The following is an 18,474-nucleotide window of genomic DNA, read 5'->3' as shown; positions in this document are numbered from 1 at the left end:
AAATTTTGTAATTTTATCTAAAATACATAGAAAACCTGAAAAAACAAAATATTTTTTAGGACTGACAAAAACAGGTAATTCGAATAATTAATGTGGCTCTTTTCTGGTCTTCACATTTGAAGTAGATTTAAGGCTAATATTCCAAAGAAGAAACACGGATAAAAAAAGCAATTGTCCATTTTTATTTTGTTTACATTGCACTGAAAATTTACATCATACTTTTACAAATCCTTTTTTTCATAAAAATATACTTCTTTACAAAAGTGTATGCATTAATATAAGAGGAGTAGCCAGTTGCAGAAGAAACATTTTAAACAATCTCAAATGTATTAACCTTAACATTAATGAATGAATCATAGTTATTGCAGTCATCTGAATAAACAAGAATAAATAACAACCAATGGTATAAAATATAAAACAGCATCATTTTAGTAGAATACAGTCTGACAGAGTTGTATGAATTTTCAAAACAAAGTGTTGTAAAATGGTTTATAAGAAATTCATCAAACATTATAGAAATCTAAGCAGCAATCCTGGGAACAATGATTTTTGGTAGGCACTCTCTATTACTGTAATAAAAAGTTTAGATTTTCACAGAATCATTAATGTCTGAAAGGGACAATAACAAATAATTCACACTGGCTAAGACACAGTATTTGTGAGTCATGCTAGAAGAGGAAGACAATGACCTACATTAAATAAATTACTGGGTTGCCGTTGAGTAATTCTGTTATGAAACAACAGCAAAACTAAAAAGTACATTTTCTTAGAAGTGGTACTGGAATGTCTAAAACTTGTATTCGAGGGCTGTGAAATTGTCCCTAATATGGATTGCGTCTAATAAAATCATGGCTTTATTTATTTATTTACTTTTTTTTTTATAATTTTGTTTTCAATGAACTATGGTAATACATTTCATTTTAAATCATTAACGGTAAGGATTTGTTTCCATAAAATATAGACATAAAATAAACATGAAAATACAGTATTTCCAAACTACAATTACCTCTTGCCTTGTGGGCACTCTCCAAAGATCATTTAAGTATGTTAGACTCTTTCCACCAGCTTCAATGGGATTTTGCCATGCTCTGTGCATGCATTTCAACAGAATATTCCAGGAATAAATTGACAAGATACAAACTAAATTTATCTAGAATGGGTTGAAATAGGGACCCCTATTATTTTGATAGATTAATTTGATCCCTAGTGTTTCTTTAAACTGCACTTTATAATTGAAAACATAATTATGCTTTGACAATTGAAAAAAAAATGCAATATGGTCACTCTTCCAAATGATCTTCATCAGTAAGCCACATAACAAAGTACAATGCATCATAGCATCTTGATTGCAAAATTTGCCTAATTGTAAGGTTGACAAGAGGAATGTAGGAACCAATTTATATCCATTACTACTTGTGGGTGTTGTTGATGAAAACAGAGAAAAGCAGCTTGACTTGTAACACAGAAAGGAAGCAAGATATGAAACAAGGAAATAAATTCATTAACTAAACTCTGAAAATTTGACATTTTAATTTTCCTTCTGTGATGTGAAAAGAGTAAGTTGTGTTTGTTGATTTTTAAGTATCATAATCTGGAGTTAAGAAAAGACTAATTAAAAAAAAACTTAAATGGGCTGAACAAATGAAAAAATAACAAATGAAAAAATGTTATAAACTTGTGAAAAAAAGATGTAGCATGTGACTGTTAAAGAGAAGTCAGTGACCTATTATCTCCTGTAAGTATAGCTCTTATTTTCTATCTATATCTTTTTTTTTTTTTTTTTTTTTAAACCAAACCCTCTACAATAGTTTTTATAAAGCACAGAAGTACTGATAGTGGATGCTCCTCCAATATATGCAAATACATTTTATGTTTTAGAATAATCTCCTTTTTAAAAAAAGCAAATAAACCGTGAGTAAGCACTCATGGAGTGCAGCAGATTTTTTGTAAAACTCTCCATGGTACACATGAAGACAATTCTGATCCAGTTTATGAAAACAAAACAAAACAAATAACCCAACCTACTCTTGTCTATCGTCCTCAGGAAAAGGTGACCCAGCATATCCTGAAAAGTGTGCTTTAATTTCTTTTTTAATCAGTGAACTATATGTGCACTGTGTTGTGTTTCAATTTCCAAACTTTGAAGACATATCATTACCACATTATACCATTGTGCAAACAGTGTTCAAATTGGGGTCAAATCGTACAGCTTTCCCTTCCACAGACTTTGCATTTGTGTCATACATGGGGTTTTCAAAAGCAGCTTGTCCGTTGTTATTTTCATGTACAGAGCATCCTGTATACTGTGTTTTAGGTGCAGTCCTATGGAAGAAAGAAAAAGTAATCCATAAGGTTTTTATGATTCCTGTAAACAGGAAAACTCATTTAACAAGCTCAAAAGAAGTATTTCTACCTGAATAGTCAAATGATAAGTAGTCAAAATACAACAATTTAAATTCATAAAGATACAATAATTCCACAGACAGATATCAAGAATTTTCCTCTGAAGAAGCAACACATTTGTCAAGAACTAATTTTGCTGAATTTTCATATTTTACTAAATAACTCATTATGTCAGTTTAATTCCTTGAAAATATTCCATCTTTGAAATTCAAAATATATATTAGATTGTAAATTATATATACAAAATGCAAAGATAAGCTATTATATCACACAGTTTATAGCAAATGTACGAAATAATTCTGTTTGAGCATTCCTTCACATTCTAAACCAGTTCAAAATCAAATAGCATAGTTAAAAAATGATGGCACATGCTTTAAAACTGTGCCTTTTTGTAGACTATGTCACAATTATTATAGTGAGGCTAGGAATGCTAAGTGACCATTTTGGCTAATAGTAGGCAATGAATTATCTTTTCATTACGTTGATCAAATTTTCTTTAGTCTCCTAATGCTTTATAACTAGAAGAAGTGAACTTGAAAATAAATCCAAATAACTAATATTTTTCTCAATAACATGAAAAAATAATGTTGAATTCACCCTAACAGAATGACCCTGAGAAGACTATGGTGCTTGTAATAACATAATCACACATGAACTAATAATTTTAGACATAGAAACATAACAAGCCTGTCACTGACATAATACTTGTCTACTTGACAAGTATTTTATTGACTTTATTGACTTGCAAGTCAATAAAAAGAGCAGGCAAAAAATAAATTTCTGATTGACGATTCGTATCTTCATATGATTGCCATATCAAAACAAAATACGCATTACTGCAAGTAAACATAAAGTCTACCAATTAAATTATTTTCTGTATGCCAATAATTCATATTATCCATTATGTTTTCATAAAGATGGAAATTTATAACATTTTAATTAGATGGGAGTTAAAGTACATCACAGTACAATAATCTAATCTTCCAATCAGTCATATTTAAACAGAGGGGAACAACATTTTACAAATATTTTGTATTTTACTCTGACAAGGTTTGAGGACAATAAGAACACAAATTAATACAGACATTATATGTAAGTAATTTCTGCTTACCTTTGTTTATAAAGATAAAAGCCAAAACCTGCAAATATAAGGGCAAAGAAAGGCACAAGGATAGCAATGGCCACTGAACTACTATTTGTACCATGTGGTTGATTAGAAGAATTTGAACCCTCAGACATATTAAGACCTGAAAAGAATAGGAAGAAAAAAGTAGTATAATATCTGTTACCTTTGACACATACTATTGCATAAACTTCAGAATTCAGTAAAAGTTAAAGAGCTTTCATATCAAATAACACCTCATAACTAGGTGTATTCATATGTTGAGACTACCAGAAAATTAAATACCATATTGTGATAAGTAAATGCATACTGAATATTAGGACAATGGGATGTAACTGTCTTTCTGTACTTTTCAAATTTTTGATATCATGCTATGAAGCCTTAAATACCTTGTTCAGATATTCTTCAGTGTCTTTATTATAGACATAAATAACRCATTAATGTACTCAGTACATTAATGTACAAGATATACACTTTTTTATTTGGAGAAGAAAATATTACTTCAGCTTCGGAGTTCATTCTTAAACTTTGCAGTAATCCAACTAAGAATTACATAGTTTTTAACCTTTATCAATCTTATAAAGGAATAATGGGAAAATAATAAAACAAAATCAGATATTATATTAAAATGCAGAAAATTATATTAAATATTGGACGGAAAAGTGGGAACAATAATGAAAATATTTTGTTTCAGAGAAACAATTTTCTATATTTCTTTGGATCACGTAATAAAATGATAAACATGTTAAAGAAAAACTATTCAAGGATTGTCCTGCTAACTATGTTACTGACTTAAATCATCTTGTAAACACATTAAATATATTCCTGAGTGAATGATTTGGTGCTATATGATGGAACAAATTAGAAATATTTTGAATACATAACAAAGAAAAGATTCTCCCAAGTAAATAAAAAGTCTGAAAACTTAATGAAATAAGATTTCTAAAGTATTTGCAAAGGCCTTCTTGAATTTTACTTTTTTATAATTAAACTATGTTTAAATATTTGAAATATTTGAAATAAGTTGATACTGGGGAAATTTTAAATATTAGAAATGTTTCTTGCTGAATATATTTCTAAAAATGCTTTTTAAAATATTTTCATATCAAATGCAATGGAAATCAAAATAGAGTAACAGAATTGTAAAACAAACAAACAAAATAATAGTTTGTTTTGACTTCACATATTCATTAATAAATTCTTCCATAACATTCAAGAAGTATTAATGTTAAGAATTTCTTGATTTTGCTCAATCAATAAGATAGCTAAGAACGGGAATAAGGTAGCTAATTGTGGCTGGAATAACCTATATTTGCTTCTAGATACTGTAATTTTATGTGAAAAAAAAGTATTCTATTTAAGGAGGAATAATTACAAGAAATGTTTACTCTTCTGGCACTTTCTCAGTATTCCTCAGTATTTTACCGTTTGATAAATTTTTGTAGAAGAAATATCACAGTTCTCAAAGGACCTTATCAGATAACTGCATTATTATTTTTTCATTTAATAACCACAAAACAGAAACATTTTTATTACCAATGGTGTCTTCTCCAGAAAGAATAATCGTTATTTTTAATTATTATTTTGCAATTTAATTTATAGACCAAAGAAGTCAAGTTCCAGAAAATAGCTGCTTAGCACCTCAATAAATATGTGGTCTTCTTAGGTTTATCATGGGGAATTACTTGAAAATATTCAACAGGATTAGACTAAGTCTAATATTGTTTCAGTGTCAAGGAATAATGCCTATTTAGCATAGTACTCATTCTAAAACATATRCTTTCTAATCCATGATTAAGGTATAGAATTAAATGAATTACATATATTCCTATAAAAATATTGTTGAAGACACTGCAAAAGTATAGCTTTAATAAGCAGTGTATCACAAGGTAATTTTAATTTTGTATATGACAAAACATTTTTATATTTTTATATTTTAAACGTGATTTTAAGATATGTCAGTATTTTTTGTAAAATTTCAATGCTGATAAAGTTCTTCAGAGGCTCTATTTCTGTATGATATAATGAAACAGAATAGGGAACAGTGAACAGGAAAAACACTAGAGTTTATTGAATACCTAATCTCTGAAGTCCAAATTGCCCATAATCTTTACCCTGGATGAATCCTTGAAAAACATATGTAGCTCCATCAGGTTCAGCAGAAACCTGTAAACAAAAATCACAATTGAATAAGGAAAAGTTGATTACTAGTATCTAATTCAAAGAGAGGTGCTCTACCACGCTTGACTGCTTACCATTATTCTTCATTAATTGATTAAATATAAATACATTGTACATTACATTAATACAAGAATAAATTAATAAAATTCGTCTAGGAAATGTATGAAGTACAAAAAGACAGACATATGTTAATAGGGCATGTTAGAAATGCTAGAATGGACAGATAAAGTTCCTTCATTATCTTGAATCAAATTATATATAAATCAACAAACTTAAAACAGACTAGCAATTGAAGAAATCAGCATTGCAAAGCATCTTACATACTGATAATTATATGAATTTTTAGGGAGTGTATGGCAAAAGTTATGTGGAAGATAATGCAAGCTGCTGAGCTATTAATCATCATTTGAAATAATAAAAAATGCCCTCTATCCAACTGACAGCTATTTGCTTTGTTCTTACTCTGGGTTCACTAGAGTAATTAATTATACAGCAGTAGACAAGAGGAATATTAAATGAGGCTTTGGTACATGAACAAGATATATTAGTATAAACATGGAAGACCTGGAGGAGAAGGAAAAGGATTGTGACCCTATGARTATCTCCCTTACTAGAGTAACCATGTTCTATAGTAAGACATTTTTACTCAGATTTACTGGTGTTTTCTTCTCCAGATAGTTTTTCCTCTTTTCTCTGAAGGGACTTCATGATTTAGAAACATCTAAACACTTCTTTCAGCTCTCCTCCTCTCATTCATGCACCCTCCTCATCTCTGTTACAGTTAAAACTCCTCCCAGAAACTCCAATGGACTAGAAGTTAATTGGGGTTATATATTTAGGTTTCCCCATTCAGTTTGGCTTTTTCAGAGTATTTCTAAAAGTTATCACCAAAAATTAAAACAAGACTGTTAGTCTAATGAGGAAAATTGTTATGATATTTTATGATAATGATAAAATTTCTCAATATCTTGCAATCAGTATCTTATTTATAAATAAGGTTTAAACAGAAGCAAGGTAAATGCCTTTTTTTTTTTTTTTTTTTTTTTTTGCCATGTGCTGTAAGAATGCCATGAAGTATGGTAATTTCCATATTTTTTTCTCAAATTCTCAGATGTTTCTCCCTAACATCCTACAACGATATTTTTGTTTCCTTTAATAGCTCATCATTGTGAACAGCATTTCACTTGACACATCTCAACATTTTTGATGCGTAACACCACCATGATTTCAAATAATAATAAATTAAAAAAAAAATCTATTTTGTAGTAGGAAAATACTCACAAAACCATCCATTGCCCATTTTTCCTCTTTCAATTTGCTTGCAGAAGTATGAGAGGGTGCTTTAATGAGATAGATGTGGAGCATTAGCCGAGCTTCCTGGCTTTTATACACTCCTGTAGATACAGTTTTAAAGTTTATATTTGTGTTAGGTAGACAAATAACTTCTTTTTTAAGAAAAAGCATTTGATTTCTTACCTTAAATAGGGAGAAGAGGAAGAGTAGTATCATGTTCAGCAACATTTTAATTTAGGAAGATACACTCTTCCACCAAAGCTAAAATATTTTGTGAAGTTATTTCTATTAGCACAGAATTTCAATTGATATTATATCTATTTTAGCCACAGAGCAGATAAAATGGAAATTATTCACACAACTGCTTACTTAATAGTTTTGGTAACAAGCCTGAGACAAAGAAGAAACTGACAATGAGCTGGTTTGAAATGAAAAATATCATTCTGAATCAAGCAGAGTATATTTGAATCTCAGATTCTCACTTTTGAGATCTGTAGTTATCAAGACAAGAAGGTGATAGAGAAATATCCACATAGAAAATTATTTCCAAACGCAGGTACTAAATTAAAAATGTCTAAATTTGAAAGGATTTCACAAAAATTGTTCTCCATCAGTCTACACTATAATTCTCTCTTCCAGACAATGACAAGTCTTTTATATAACCTTATTTATTTTATAGACAGAACTGATTGACTCATTTTCATTTCTGTAGAGCAAATATTTAGAATCCAGATAACCTTATTTGTTAACTTGTAGAATGGGAATATAATAGCACAATATGCTTAGTAATCTAACCTTGCATCATAGTGATGATGGTGAATAGAGAACATACAACCAAACAAGACTGCAACTTTTTTTTTTTTTTAAAAAAAAGATGGTTACCAATTAATAGAATTAGAAACCTTGGTGTTTAGATCACAGAGCTCTTTAGTATGTTCATTATCTTTATGTCAGCGCACTGCTGTTACTGTTCCAACTGTTCCATTCATATGAAGTTTTGGGTTGTAAAATCACACAGAATTCTACTGCATTTAGTATGCAAGCTGATGATGTTTAAAACTTTCAGCAGAAACGAAACTGAAATTCCCCAAAACAAGAAGAAATAAACTCAAACCACTATTCCTCCACCTGCATGAATTTTCACCAAACTGAAATGAAAGCTCCATTTCACCAAAGCTGAAATGATTGACTGACTCGATATATCATAGATATCATAATGCAAATGAATTAGGTTCAAATAGACTTTGGTTTCCTTTTTTCCTAATTTATATTGACTAACAAATGTGGATGACTTCAGACAAGATTTAGCCAGTATGTTTTAGCTAAGCATGAATTAAACTAGATCTCTTTTCAATATAACTAACTTAAAACTCAAATAGTGAAGCAATGTCCTTAAGTTGCTTATTTCCCATTTTCTATGTTATTTTAAATTTTGTAATAAGAACGTGAACTAAGGAGAGGCCTCAGCTACAGGAGATATATAGTAATATAGGAGGAATATAGGAATGTTCCCATTCTCCAGTGAAAAAGTGTAGCTAAGGCTGTGCTGTAACTAGCACAGTATAAGAAGGAAAGAAATATCTAGACTTTCTGAAGAGATACTTAGCGTTTTTAGCATCTTAGAATAGAGAAGGGAAAAATGCTGACACTGCTAATTAGCTTCTTATTGAATGCTGTTGCTGCAAAGAGAAGACCTGGGAAACAGCACAGTTTTCAAATCAGAATATAGAGATTCGTATACATGGTCAGAAGAAAAAGGTAGGTGATATTATTGTGTCATATAGATTTCCACAGGAGAAAATTGGAATTAAAAAGTTGTCAAAAAAAGATAATACAGTCCCACAGTCCCAGATAAATTTAACTGAAGAAAAGTTAAGTTTAACTTTGTGTAAGGAGTTCAGTCACTCTAGGCTCTCAGAGCAGACTTGGACAAGATATAAGCATCTCAAAGATGAAGACTAAAATGCAAAATCCATAGCTCATTTCAGAAGYTGTAGTTGGAGACAGGTCAATGAAGTTCTTAATTCAGGTTTCTCATCTGTGTGCCTAAATCACAGAGGAAAAGTCCTCTCCATATTCAGGATAGGTGATTTCCCACCCTCTGTGAATATGTTACATGTAATTATCTGTGGGCTAACAAGCAGCCTTTTATGCCATCAGAGCACTAAACTCAAATTAATATGCCTTGATATGTCATTTTAAGGACTGCATTAAATTTATCATATAGCTCTTTGTCACTTCAGAGTTTGGACAGTGAGCTGATTATTCATCTGATTATTCTGTCATTAGAAAACATTTGTATGACACTGGATGTGTGRTCTGTATACACGAGCATGAACATCATGTATGAACGCTCAAGAAAGAATATTGAGAAATTTATCCCACGGAGCAAGACACTCCTGTTTGCAACCTAATTTACAGTGATGGATTCACAGACAGTATTCCGTGAAAGGCTGATTTGCTACTTCAGATCTGGCCACTAGTTTCCCAGTGGACAAGACAATGTTTAGTCTGAGCCAAATCTATAAATAAATCCTCCTAGGCATTTTTGTACAGCTGTATTTTCCTTTCCTATTCCTGTTTTCAATTAAGCTAACTCACTTCTAACCTGCATGACAGAGATTTATAACACAATCCCTGTAAGCAGAAGTGTCAAAGAAAACAGGAGCAAAAAAAAAAATATAAAAAGGTAGGCAGCAGATGATGAAATGTATCAGCCAACAAGATGGAATGAAAACCAGTGAGTACCGCAGGGGGAAGAGAACTACTTTTCAGCTCAGATGTGTACAAGTCACATATAGGAAGAATCAACTTTCTGACATTTAAATTTTTTTTTTTTTGGATCCATCCAAGATCCTTGACCCTAAGATACTACTTTAATACATAGCATGTCTCCTATCTATAAAACGGGTAAAGAAGATAGCATTAATTACATGAGAAAGAAGATGAAGTATGCAGCACATGTATGTAGAGAACAAAGAGGCATTTGTAGTAATCCTAATTTGTAGTAATTTGTACCAACTAGGGAATGATTTTATTTGGGGAGGAAGAGGTTGTTTGGTGGAAAGAAAGAAAAAAAAACACAGTTTTTAATTTAWTAATCCTAATATGTGAAATACTACATTTGTTACATCCCCATTTCCATTACATCCCCATGGAAGCTACACAGCTGAAACTAAACAGACAATAGAGGACAGAACACATTCACACAGTCAAGGAAAGACAGTTGCTAGTCAGGAAATATTTTTAGGAAACCTCCAGTTCATGTAGAACATCTCAATTCTGATTCTCAAAGGAGATCTAAGAAAATCATCACTTTACTAGACAGTGAAAATTACAAACTCAGCAGAGACTCTGTGGCCCATTATGTGCTTTCTAATGACCAGCCTCCTCAGAAATATATTCACTCAAATTCCTCCCCATCTCCCTCTTTTTCCATCAGGCTAATGCCCTGTCACTTCGCTCCTTAATAAATCTCCATCAAAACAGTTGTGTTAATGCCCAGAATGGTTGTAAAATCTCCTTCTTTGGAGACTGCCAAAGCCTGCCTGGATGTGACCCTGTGCCACGTGCTCCAGATGTCCCTGCTTGAGCAGGGGGATAGGACCAGATGATCTCTGAGATCCCTTCCAACCTCAACCATTCTGTGATTCTCTGTTAAATTACATGAGAGAAAGGGCTCTTTAGGTGATAACAAAGATTAACAATAGTGTCCAGCCTACACTTCAATTTTTAGGCTTCAGCAGCCCCTTGAGAAGGGTGCCACAGGTGGATGGTGAGTTTACATGAAACCCAGTTTCATGATTTAAGGTGGTTCTTTTGGGCTGCATATCCACAGTCCTGTGTACAGCCTGCCACTCCTATAGCAACACTGTGTGCATGGCTCTGATGTGAATTCAGTCAAGAAACTGACAGGGATTGAAAATCAAACCAAAATTATAAGCACAAACATTTTTACAGTATTTTTTTGTTTGCTTGTCTGTCAAGCTATATCTGCAGTTCCCACTGCATAGTGAACAGTGTATCTTGTTGTGCCAGCACAATAGTGGTGACAGTGCTCTGTGGCAGAGATAGTGGGATAATGTAAACTAATACTTCAGTTAAGGACTTTGATTGATCTGAAGCCTGATTTTTTTTTAACTATATCAGCTAGTCTAACAAAATCTAGCTAATCTAACAAATTCTCATTGTTCTTTAATTGTTTGTTCTTAAGTCGATATGTATCAACAGCACCATACTACTTTTAAGCCACTATTATGTTATTGTAGGGAAATTTTGCCATTTCAGAATTAAGAAAACCTCAAGAACTATAATTTAAGTTTATTTATAATATTTAAGAAAGAAGAATTAGAATTTGGATGATTCTCACACTTCTCATTCCCCATTCATTCCAAGTATAAAACAAAACTGGAAAATAACAAGTGGATGAAAAAGTAAAAATTCTCTTCAAATAGGAACAGAATTAGAATCAAAATTCCTTTGATAAGCTGATAAAGCTTTTCACTTGTAGCAGTTGTCTAAAGTTGAAGTGTAAAGCATAAAATTACAGGCACAAATGCATAAAAAGCAGGAAAAATAAATTCAAACAAGTTTTTCATATTCCCTACCTGAAAGCAGTAATTCCATGTTGCTGTTGGTAAGTGTTGCATTCACTCTTCCTGAAGTTGCATTGAAACTCGTGACTGTCAAGGTCATAGGCTGTTTCTTGCTTTTGTAATTGTAAGATCCTTTCCATATATAATTTTGGGCAAATACATCATCAGGAACTATACAGACATCAAACATATTTTAATGCATATTGTAATATTTAGTAATTATGAAGTCAAACATCCAGAAAAATGTATGATAAATAACATTCCCCTCTACTTTCCCCTCTCTTCTTCTTAGACCTATTGGGCATAATCTTCAGACAAAAAGCACAAAAATCTCGCATGAACATTTATGAAGTAAGTGTATTAGTACTGAAGAACTCAGTCACTATTATATCTTCACTTGTGCCTTCATTCAAATATGAATATATATAATAATATAAAGCTTTCTGAAGTCTAAATTACTATCTCTAACCAAAAGACCAGATTTTTCTCCTTTTGAAATCCACTCCATGAAAGCACAGACAGGCAAACGTGTACAGCTACCATTAAGTTTAGCAGAAATTAACATCTATTAAGATACAAAAATCTCTGTAAATATATATAAAGGATACTATGAACTTATAGCTATTTACTTGACTCTGTACCATATTATCTTTAATAAAATTGTTATGTAAGAAGTTTTGTCTTCACTTCCTGATTTAGAAAAAAAAATATGAGCTTTAGCAGGAGAAAAAAAAATATGTCCCCTAATTGAAAATTCTGAAGAAATCATAGACTGCAGGAAGAATATCAGATTTGTACTTCCAAAATGTACTGTTATACAACTGTAAAATCATACATTTTATGTAATGATATGACAGCAACAGTTCTGGTCAGATGTGTTACTTATTCAGTGAAGGAAAAAGGTTCAAAGTCAGATTCAATTAAGAACTCTCAGTTCATAGCTGCATTGGCGTCTCATGTAGGATAAGTATACAAGAACATTTCCACTATCCCTCTCAGAGCATTCCAAAACTCATGACTTGGACACACAGGAACACTTTATAGTCATCTTCTACTGTTTATGAGACACAGAAATAGGGTGTCTTCCTATGCAGGGAAAATACCTCTCACAGGTTTTCAATTGAACATAGATTGAACAATTATTGAACAATAATTGTTTGAAAAATAAATATTTAAGAGCAAAATATCTATATACTGAGACTGCAAACTCCAAGGAAGGAAAGAGCCTGATGTCTTATGCTGTTTATTTATGCTCTACTTGCTATTCTTTCACCTGTTTTAAGGAAAGTTGAGCTAATATATTTTGTTTGCAATTAAGTAAGATTGTGCAAGAAGTTTCTAAATGGAATAATTGGTAACATTCCTTTCATACACTTCCCAATAAGACAAATACTTTGAGACTACTCTCCAGTATACTCCAATATATAAAAAACTATACAAAGTTTTTTTTTTTTTTTTAATATTGATAAGCATTTAGTAGGGTTATAATGAAGGGTTAATTTTAGTTAAAGAGACTTTCTCTTCAGAGGACAGAGACAGGTTTTTCTAGGACCTACCTGCTATCCAGCGCATGCGCTCGCGCATATACATACACCTCCCCCCATATATATATATATATATATATAAATTTTTTTGGAGTGTAATGTGCAATGTGTAATAAGGATGAATGTCCTGCATTACAAGTCAGAAAACTTATTTCTGACAGACTAATATAGTTTCTGAATATGTATATTGCATAAAGTCTTTCACAAAACAAAGTGACTTCCATGAAATCAATAAAATTCTAACTGAAGGTCAATAATTGGAAAATGCAGTCAGATACAAAATGCATATAGTCTGGAAGGACTTAAATACTGGGGGAAAAAAATGCTTTATTATTTATGTTAATTCAATTGCTAGTTTGATACCTTTATTCATTTAAGTCATTCTGTGTAGCTTCACTAAACAGATTCTGCTCGCCTTTTCTACAGAAATTTTGCTTAAAATTTTGCTATGTAGTTATCAAAGTACTTACCACTTAGTTTGGGGCTTGGTGTTCCCAAAGCTGGTCTTGGATCCTTCACCAGTATTTTGGAACCAGCTGTTGGAAAGAATGAATGACAAAATGGCAAATCATGAACCACTCAAATCTCACACTTAAAACCAAGTAAAACCCACTTCATAATGGAATCTACTCATTACATAGGCTATAAGGGACTTCTTCAAATTCCAAATATGAAAGAAGAGACTCAGTATATGAAGAGCATAGGCCCACTGATTTCTTCCATGGCACATTTGCTTTCAAGTCACTTGGATGTTACCAGGTTGTGTGCAATACACAAACAGAATACCTTTCATCTAGAATCCACAGTTTTGAACTAGACATCCAGTTTTTTTAGATGTTTTCTAATATTTCAGGAGTGAAAACCAAGGATGTATTAAAATGGAGAGATCACTATTTCTTTTAAGCATGACAGCAGCAGCGAAAACAAATAAGGTTCTTCAGAGCGCAAATTGCTTCGCTAATTTGAGCAGTATAAATTAGAGATATGATTTACATTTCTTCTGTGCCTACAGCAGGAACTCTCTTCTCTCTGAACATGATGCATTAAATGTGCTGGGGCACTGCCTCTTCCTGCAACTGAATATCTCTCCTTTCTTCCTTCCTTCCTATATAAATTAATTTGGATTCATTACTGTGCTAYAAAGAAGAAAAAATAATTCTATCTTCTATTGTAGGATACTCATGTAGTATTAGGTTCCATTCCTTGCTCTAGTGATTACTTTAATACATTGTTTTTTGGATCTTGGTTTGAAACCTAGAATTTCTCTCTTCATGTCTGGTATTTAATAAATAAATAAAGTCAAGAAAAGCAACTAATTGCTTCCTGACTTGGCTGTCTATATAGTAGGAAAATTCAACGAGGAGCAGTGGGAATGCTTTTCTTGAACTGTTGCAAATAAATTTTTACAGAAACCATGCTCTTGACATATATGTTAAAACTGTCATGGAGGGAATTTAAAATAAAGATCTCTTAGGTTGCTCATTATTCTTACTATTTTACCTGATCAATCAATTGCATCATCTCTATTTCCTCTGYGTTTTGAAAGAAACCTGAGCTTCACTAATTACGGCTGACCTAGATGGCATGCTCTAGCAACGTTTGCTTTCAAGCTCAGGTTAGAAACACCTGGATCAGATTCCGAACGGTTTTTGTATAAAGACTTGCTGAGTTGGTCTGCCTTGTCAAGGAGGATACCTTTCCTTCTAGGCTCAGCAGTGAAATTTCAAATTCAAAGTAAAATTTAAATATGATTTAAATTTTAAATACAAATGTAAATAAAATGATCAAATTAAACAAGGTTTCTACAATATTCACATTTTAAGGTACACTATCTCTGCATGACTTTTATGATTGTAGATTTGTATTTAAAAGACAAAAGTCCATCTCAATCCCTCTACAGATCCTTTTACTGAGTTTGTACACAATCCTTTCCAAGTCCTTCATTCCTTTTCATCTCTACCTATTTTTATGAAATTCACCATCCCAGGTGAACAAACTGACCCAGTGCTTTTCTCCCACCTGTTGGAGAGACATGTTTGACCTACCACCTCTCTGTAAAATATTTAAAAGAAGTTTTACTTACGCAGTTGGAGTTAATACTTACAATATATTGTTCATTTTTATGTTTCTCCATTATTAAGCTGCAGGAAGCAAGAACTCTAACTCTAAAAACATATTTTGCTATTATTCTGATTTATGAATGCCATCATTTGCAAAAATAATAAATCAAACCTCTTATGCAAAGAAAGATACCAGTGCTTATTACTTGCCTTTTTAAAGCTGGAACAGCTGTTAAATTCAACATCTTGCAGCAAGAGAGAAGTAGTTTTACTGCTAAGAGGCATACCTTTGGTTTTGCTACTTTCACACATATCTTCTACACAGAAGACTGATGCCTTTCACTATAATACATTTTTATATACTTTAATATCTTTCCTTGGGTGTTTTGCATTAAYGAGTCACAACATATGCATATCTAATAGCCACTTGGCAGTGAATACCAAAGACAAGTAAGGAATTTCCATGTGATGTTGRTGAAATACATTCTTAAGCCACCTCTACATTCTATATGTTATATTCTATATCCATCCCTTCTCTCCAGGAAGTGGCCATACCTATACTGTTGAGAGAGAACTTTATGTTTAGAGGAGATTGTGCAGATGGTATACTGCAATTGGTCTCAGGTCTTCCCTGTATCTTTTCCTAGATACATCTGGTCCTGAGATATAAATATTATTTATGGTTTTCTTTTCAAAATATTCAATAAAATATTCTACAACCACGAAGTTCTGTTTTTATGATATGAAACTGGAAAAAAAAACTTAAAAGTGTGGTGGGAATAAAATTATGTAGTGAAAACCCTGCTGGGATACTGTTGGAGAGCTGTGAAAAGGCAGAAAGAGGCAAAAAGCAATCTTGTCCATGCTGCCTCAGCAGCAGCACCCATCGAGTGAAATATCTGTGGAAAAAGGGAATTAATTGGTCCATTTCCCAAGACAGTTTAGAAATGAACTAACACTTCCTTTGGACCTTGGGAAACTGTTCTGTGTAGTATGTTAATTTGCAAAGATTTTTAATCATCAGATTGAACAACTCTATCTGTGAAAACTTTATTTATTTTACTTATTATTTATTTTATTTTTAAAACATTATTTATTTTAATATCATTAGCAAAAAACTCTTGTATCAACCTACAACTCATGAATCACAATTGTCCTGCCAGAATACTTCCAAGGACAGAACAAATCGCGAGCATCCTGGCAGCTTTCTGACATCATGGTTTTGCCATCATTTTTTCATGAGATGCTGTGACAAAGTAGGTAGTAAYGATTAAAAAGTATTAATATCATATTGGAATAACAACGACAAAGAAAACATACCAATTTTGTTTGCAATAGAATATTACATCCATATGAATATTCATACATATGAATAAAATAACAAGAAGTCGTATGGATTAAATCCATGGAGCATCTTAAGACATCTGCTTGAACTTTAGGCATCCTTACATAATATTGCAAGTGCCAGAACTGTCTTGCCACTGACACAATCTCTACAAATAAAGTCACCTTGGTCTACATTTAAGTATGTGCAAAAATATCTAGCTCATTATGAATGTAGCTAACACATTTAGGTACAATCTGGTCTATAGTCCAGTCACTCATCTAAAAGCAATGTATGTGGCTTACAAAATTAAATTCAAAATTGACATATCTGAGAAAAAGAAATATAAGTACATGAAAGCATGATTCATATTAAACACAGTTATCCCCTTAGATGTTCTCTCTCTTAGTCCTCTCACCATTCTGCCTTATTGCTTTTAGAATGAAAGGAAACAAAATCAGTAAAATGGGATATATGTGGGATGGAGTGAGGGAGAGGGAAATAGAAGAGCTTGCCTTCACAAACTGGAACTTTCCCAGTCCATGTGCCATCAGATCTACAGGCTCTATGCTCTGATCCTCCTGCCAGAAAGAAACCTGGCTGACAAGTATAAATCAAGGTATAGCCAAGTGAAGGAAGATCCATTCCTGCAACATTAGCATGAGTTGGCGTTTCCGGTTGTTTACAGCTGTGAGCTACRAAGAAAATATGAATTATCTTTTAGTCAAAATGGTGAAAATATTTCTGAKGGAATATACTATACATATTTTGACAGGTCACTTATTAAGCTAAAATATCAATAAAAATATGATACAAATCTTTCTTAATTCATATTGAAATATTCATATTTTAATTCATATTAAAATGCAATTATATATATATTATTAACTACTGTTATGAAGCTGTAAATACAGTTTTGAAAATAGACCTTTCCTTAGTAAGAGACTAAGAATCAACTTAAATGCACTCCTGCATGACCAAAATTGTGACCGCCAACATCATGGCATTATATGAATTGTAAGACTCGTGTAGTATTGACTAACAGTGACTGTCACTTATTAAGTAAACAAAGTCATTTAGGAAAATTCTATGACTTTAGGTGATACCAGTTTTAAATATCAGGTACAGAAATTAATTAGTAATCCTAATTTCAATAAAAGTGTCTCACATCTATAATAGCCACTAGCATCTGATATTCTTGTGTTATCTCAAAAACAGTATGCCAAGAATATACCTAACCTTTTAGTACTGAACTACTGATTTGATATTTGCCAATCAAAACAAATAAAACATTGCACCAAATGAATCAGTATGACTGCCTTCTTCTCTGGATATGTTCAACATATGCTCAAGTGATCCTCTGTATCAATATATCCTACGTTTCTTTATGCGGTGAGGCTTGCTGGAAATTGTTACCTTTTTCAGCATCTCTTTGGCCAGCTCAAAGAGCCTCTGTCCCTCAGCAGGGATCAGACTTAGTACTAATGAAGACCCACAACAGTCCCGTGATTTTATTTGTTTTCGGTTCTACAGGCTATTGCAGAAAAAAAACGGAATTCTTTTATTCACTGAATTTCATTTAATATTTCTAGCTGCCGTAAGCTAGTAATGTAAACATATATTAACTCATTGATGTTACATTGATGTTATTGCTTTAATAGCCTTGTTAGAAACTAATTACTAATTTTAGGATTAGCAAAAATATTTATTTGTTTTGTGAACTACTTACGTATACACTCTGGCTGAATTCCACTCCACGTAAGATCAGGAAGACAAGTTCTTGTTGTTGAGCCATGGAGAAGGTGTCCTTTTTTACACTGAAACTGAACAACATTTCCTACCTGTTGAAATCCAGAAAGCGCATTAATATTATTGTGAGAAAATATCATTTTTTTTCTTTTCTTTTTCAAATACAATAGCAAAGTCCTGCATATAATGATACAATTATAAT

At 32.1% G+C, this 18,474-nt stretch overlaps 1 protein-coding gene across 1 annotated transcript in view; it reads right to left on the bottom strand.

Moving 5' to 3' along the window:
* Positions 1-2,025: 2,025 nt before the first annotated feature.
* The window catches only part of LOC112945742 (CUB and sushi domain-containing protein 3-like), a 33,303-nt gene continuing 16,854 nt past the window's right edge, over positions 2,026-18,474 (bottom strand). The window contains exons 7-14 of the mRNA XM_026037412.1: positions 18,253-18,364; positions 17,039-17,218; positions 13,610-13,675; positions 11,608-11,766; positions 6,989-7,101; positions 5,605-5,692; positions 3,515-3,650; positions 2,026-2,322 (exon numbers count right to left, since the gene is read on the bottom strand). Coding sequence (XP_025893197.1) covers positions 2,163-2,322; positions 3,515-3,650; positions 5,605-5,692; positions 6,989-7,101; positions 11,608-11,766; positions 13,610-13,675; positions 17,039-17,218; positions 18,253-18,364 — 1,014 coding nt within the window. The 3' untranslated portion in view covers positions 2,026-2,162. The remainder of the gene's footprint in view (positions 2,323-3,514; positions 3,651-5,604; positions 5,693-6,988; positions 7,102-11,607; positions 11,767-13,609; positions 13,676-17,038; positions 17,219-18,252; positions 18,365-18,474) is intronic.

This window comes from Nothoprocta perdicaria, unplaced genomic scaffold, assembly GCF_003342845.1.
Source record: "Nothoprocta perdicaria isolate Ctin4 unplaced genomic scaffold, notPer1 scaffold_199, whole genome shotgun sequence".
NCBI classification, from domain to species: domain Eukaryota; kingdom Metazoa; phylum Chordata; class Aves; order Tinamiformes; family Tinamidae; genus Nothoprocta; species Nothoprocta perdicaria.
This window is presented reverse-complemented; position numbering and strand designations above follow the sequence as displayed.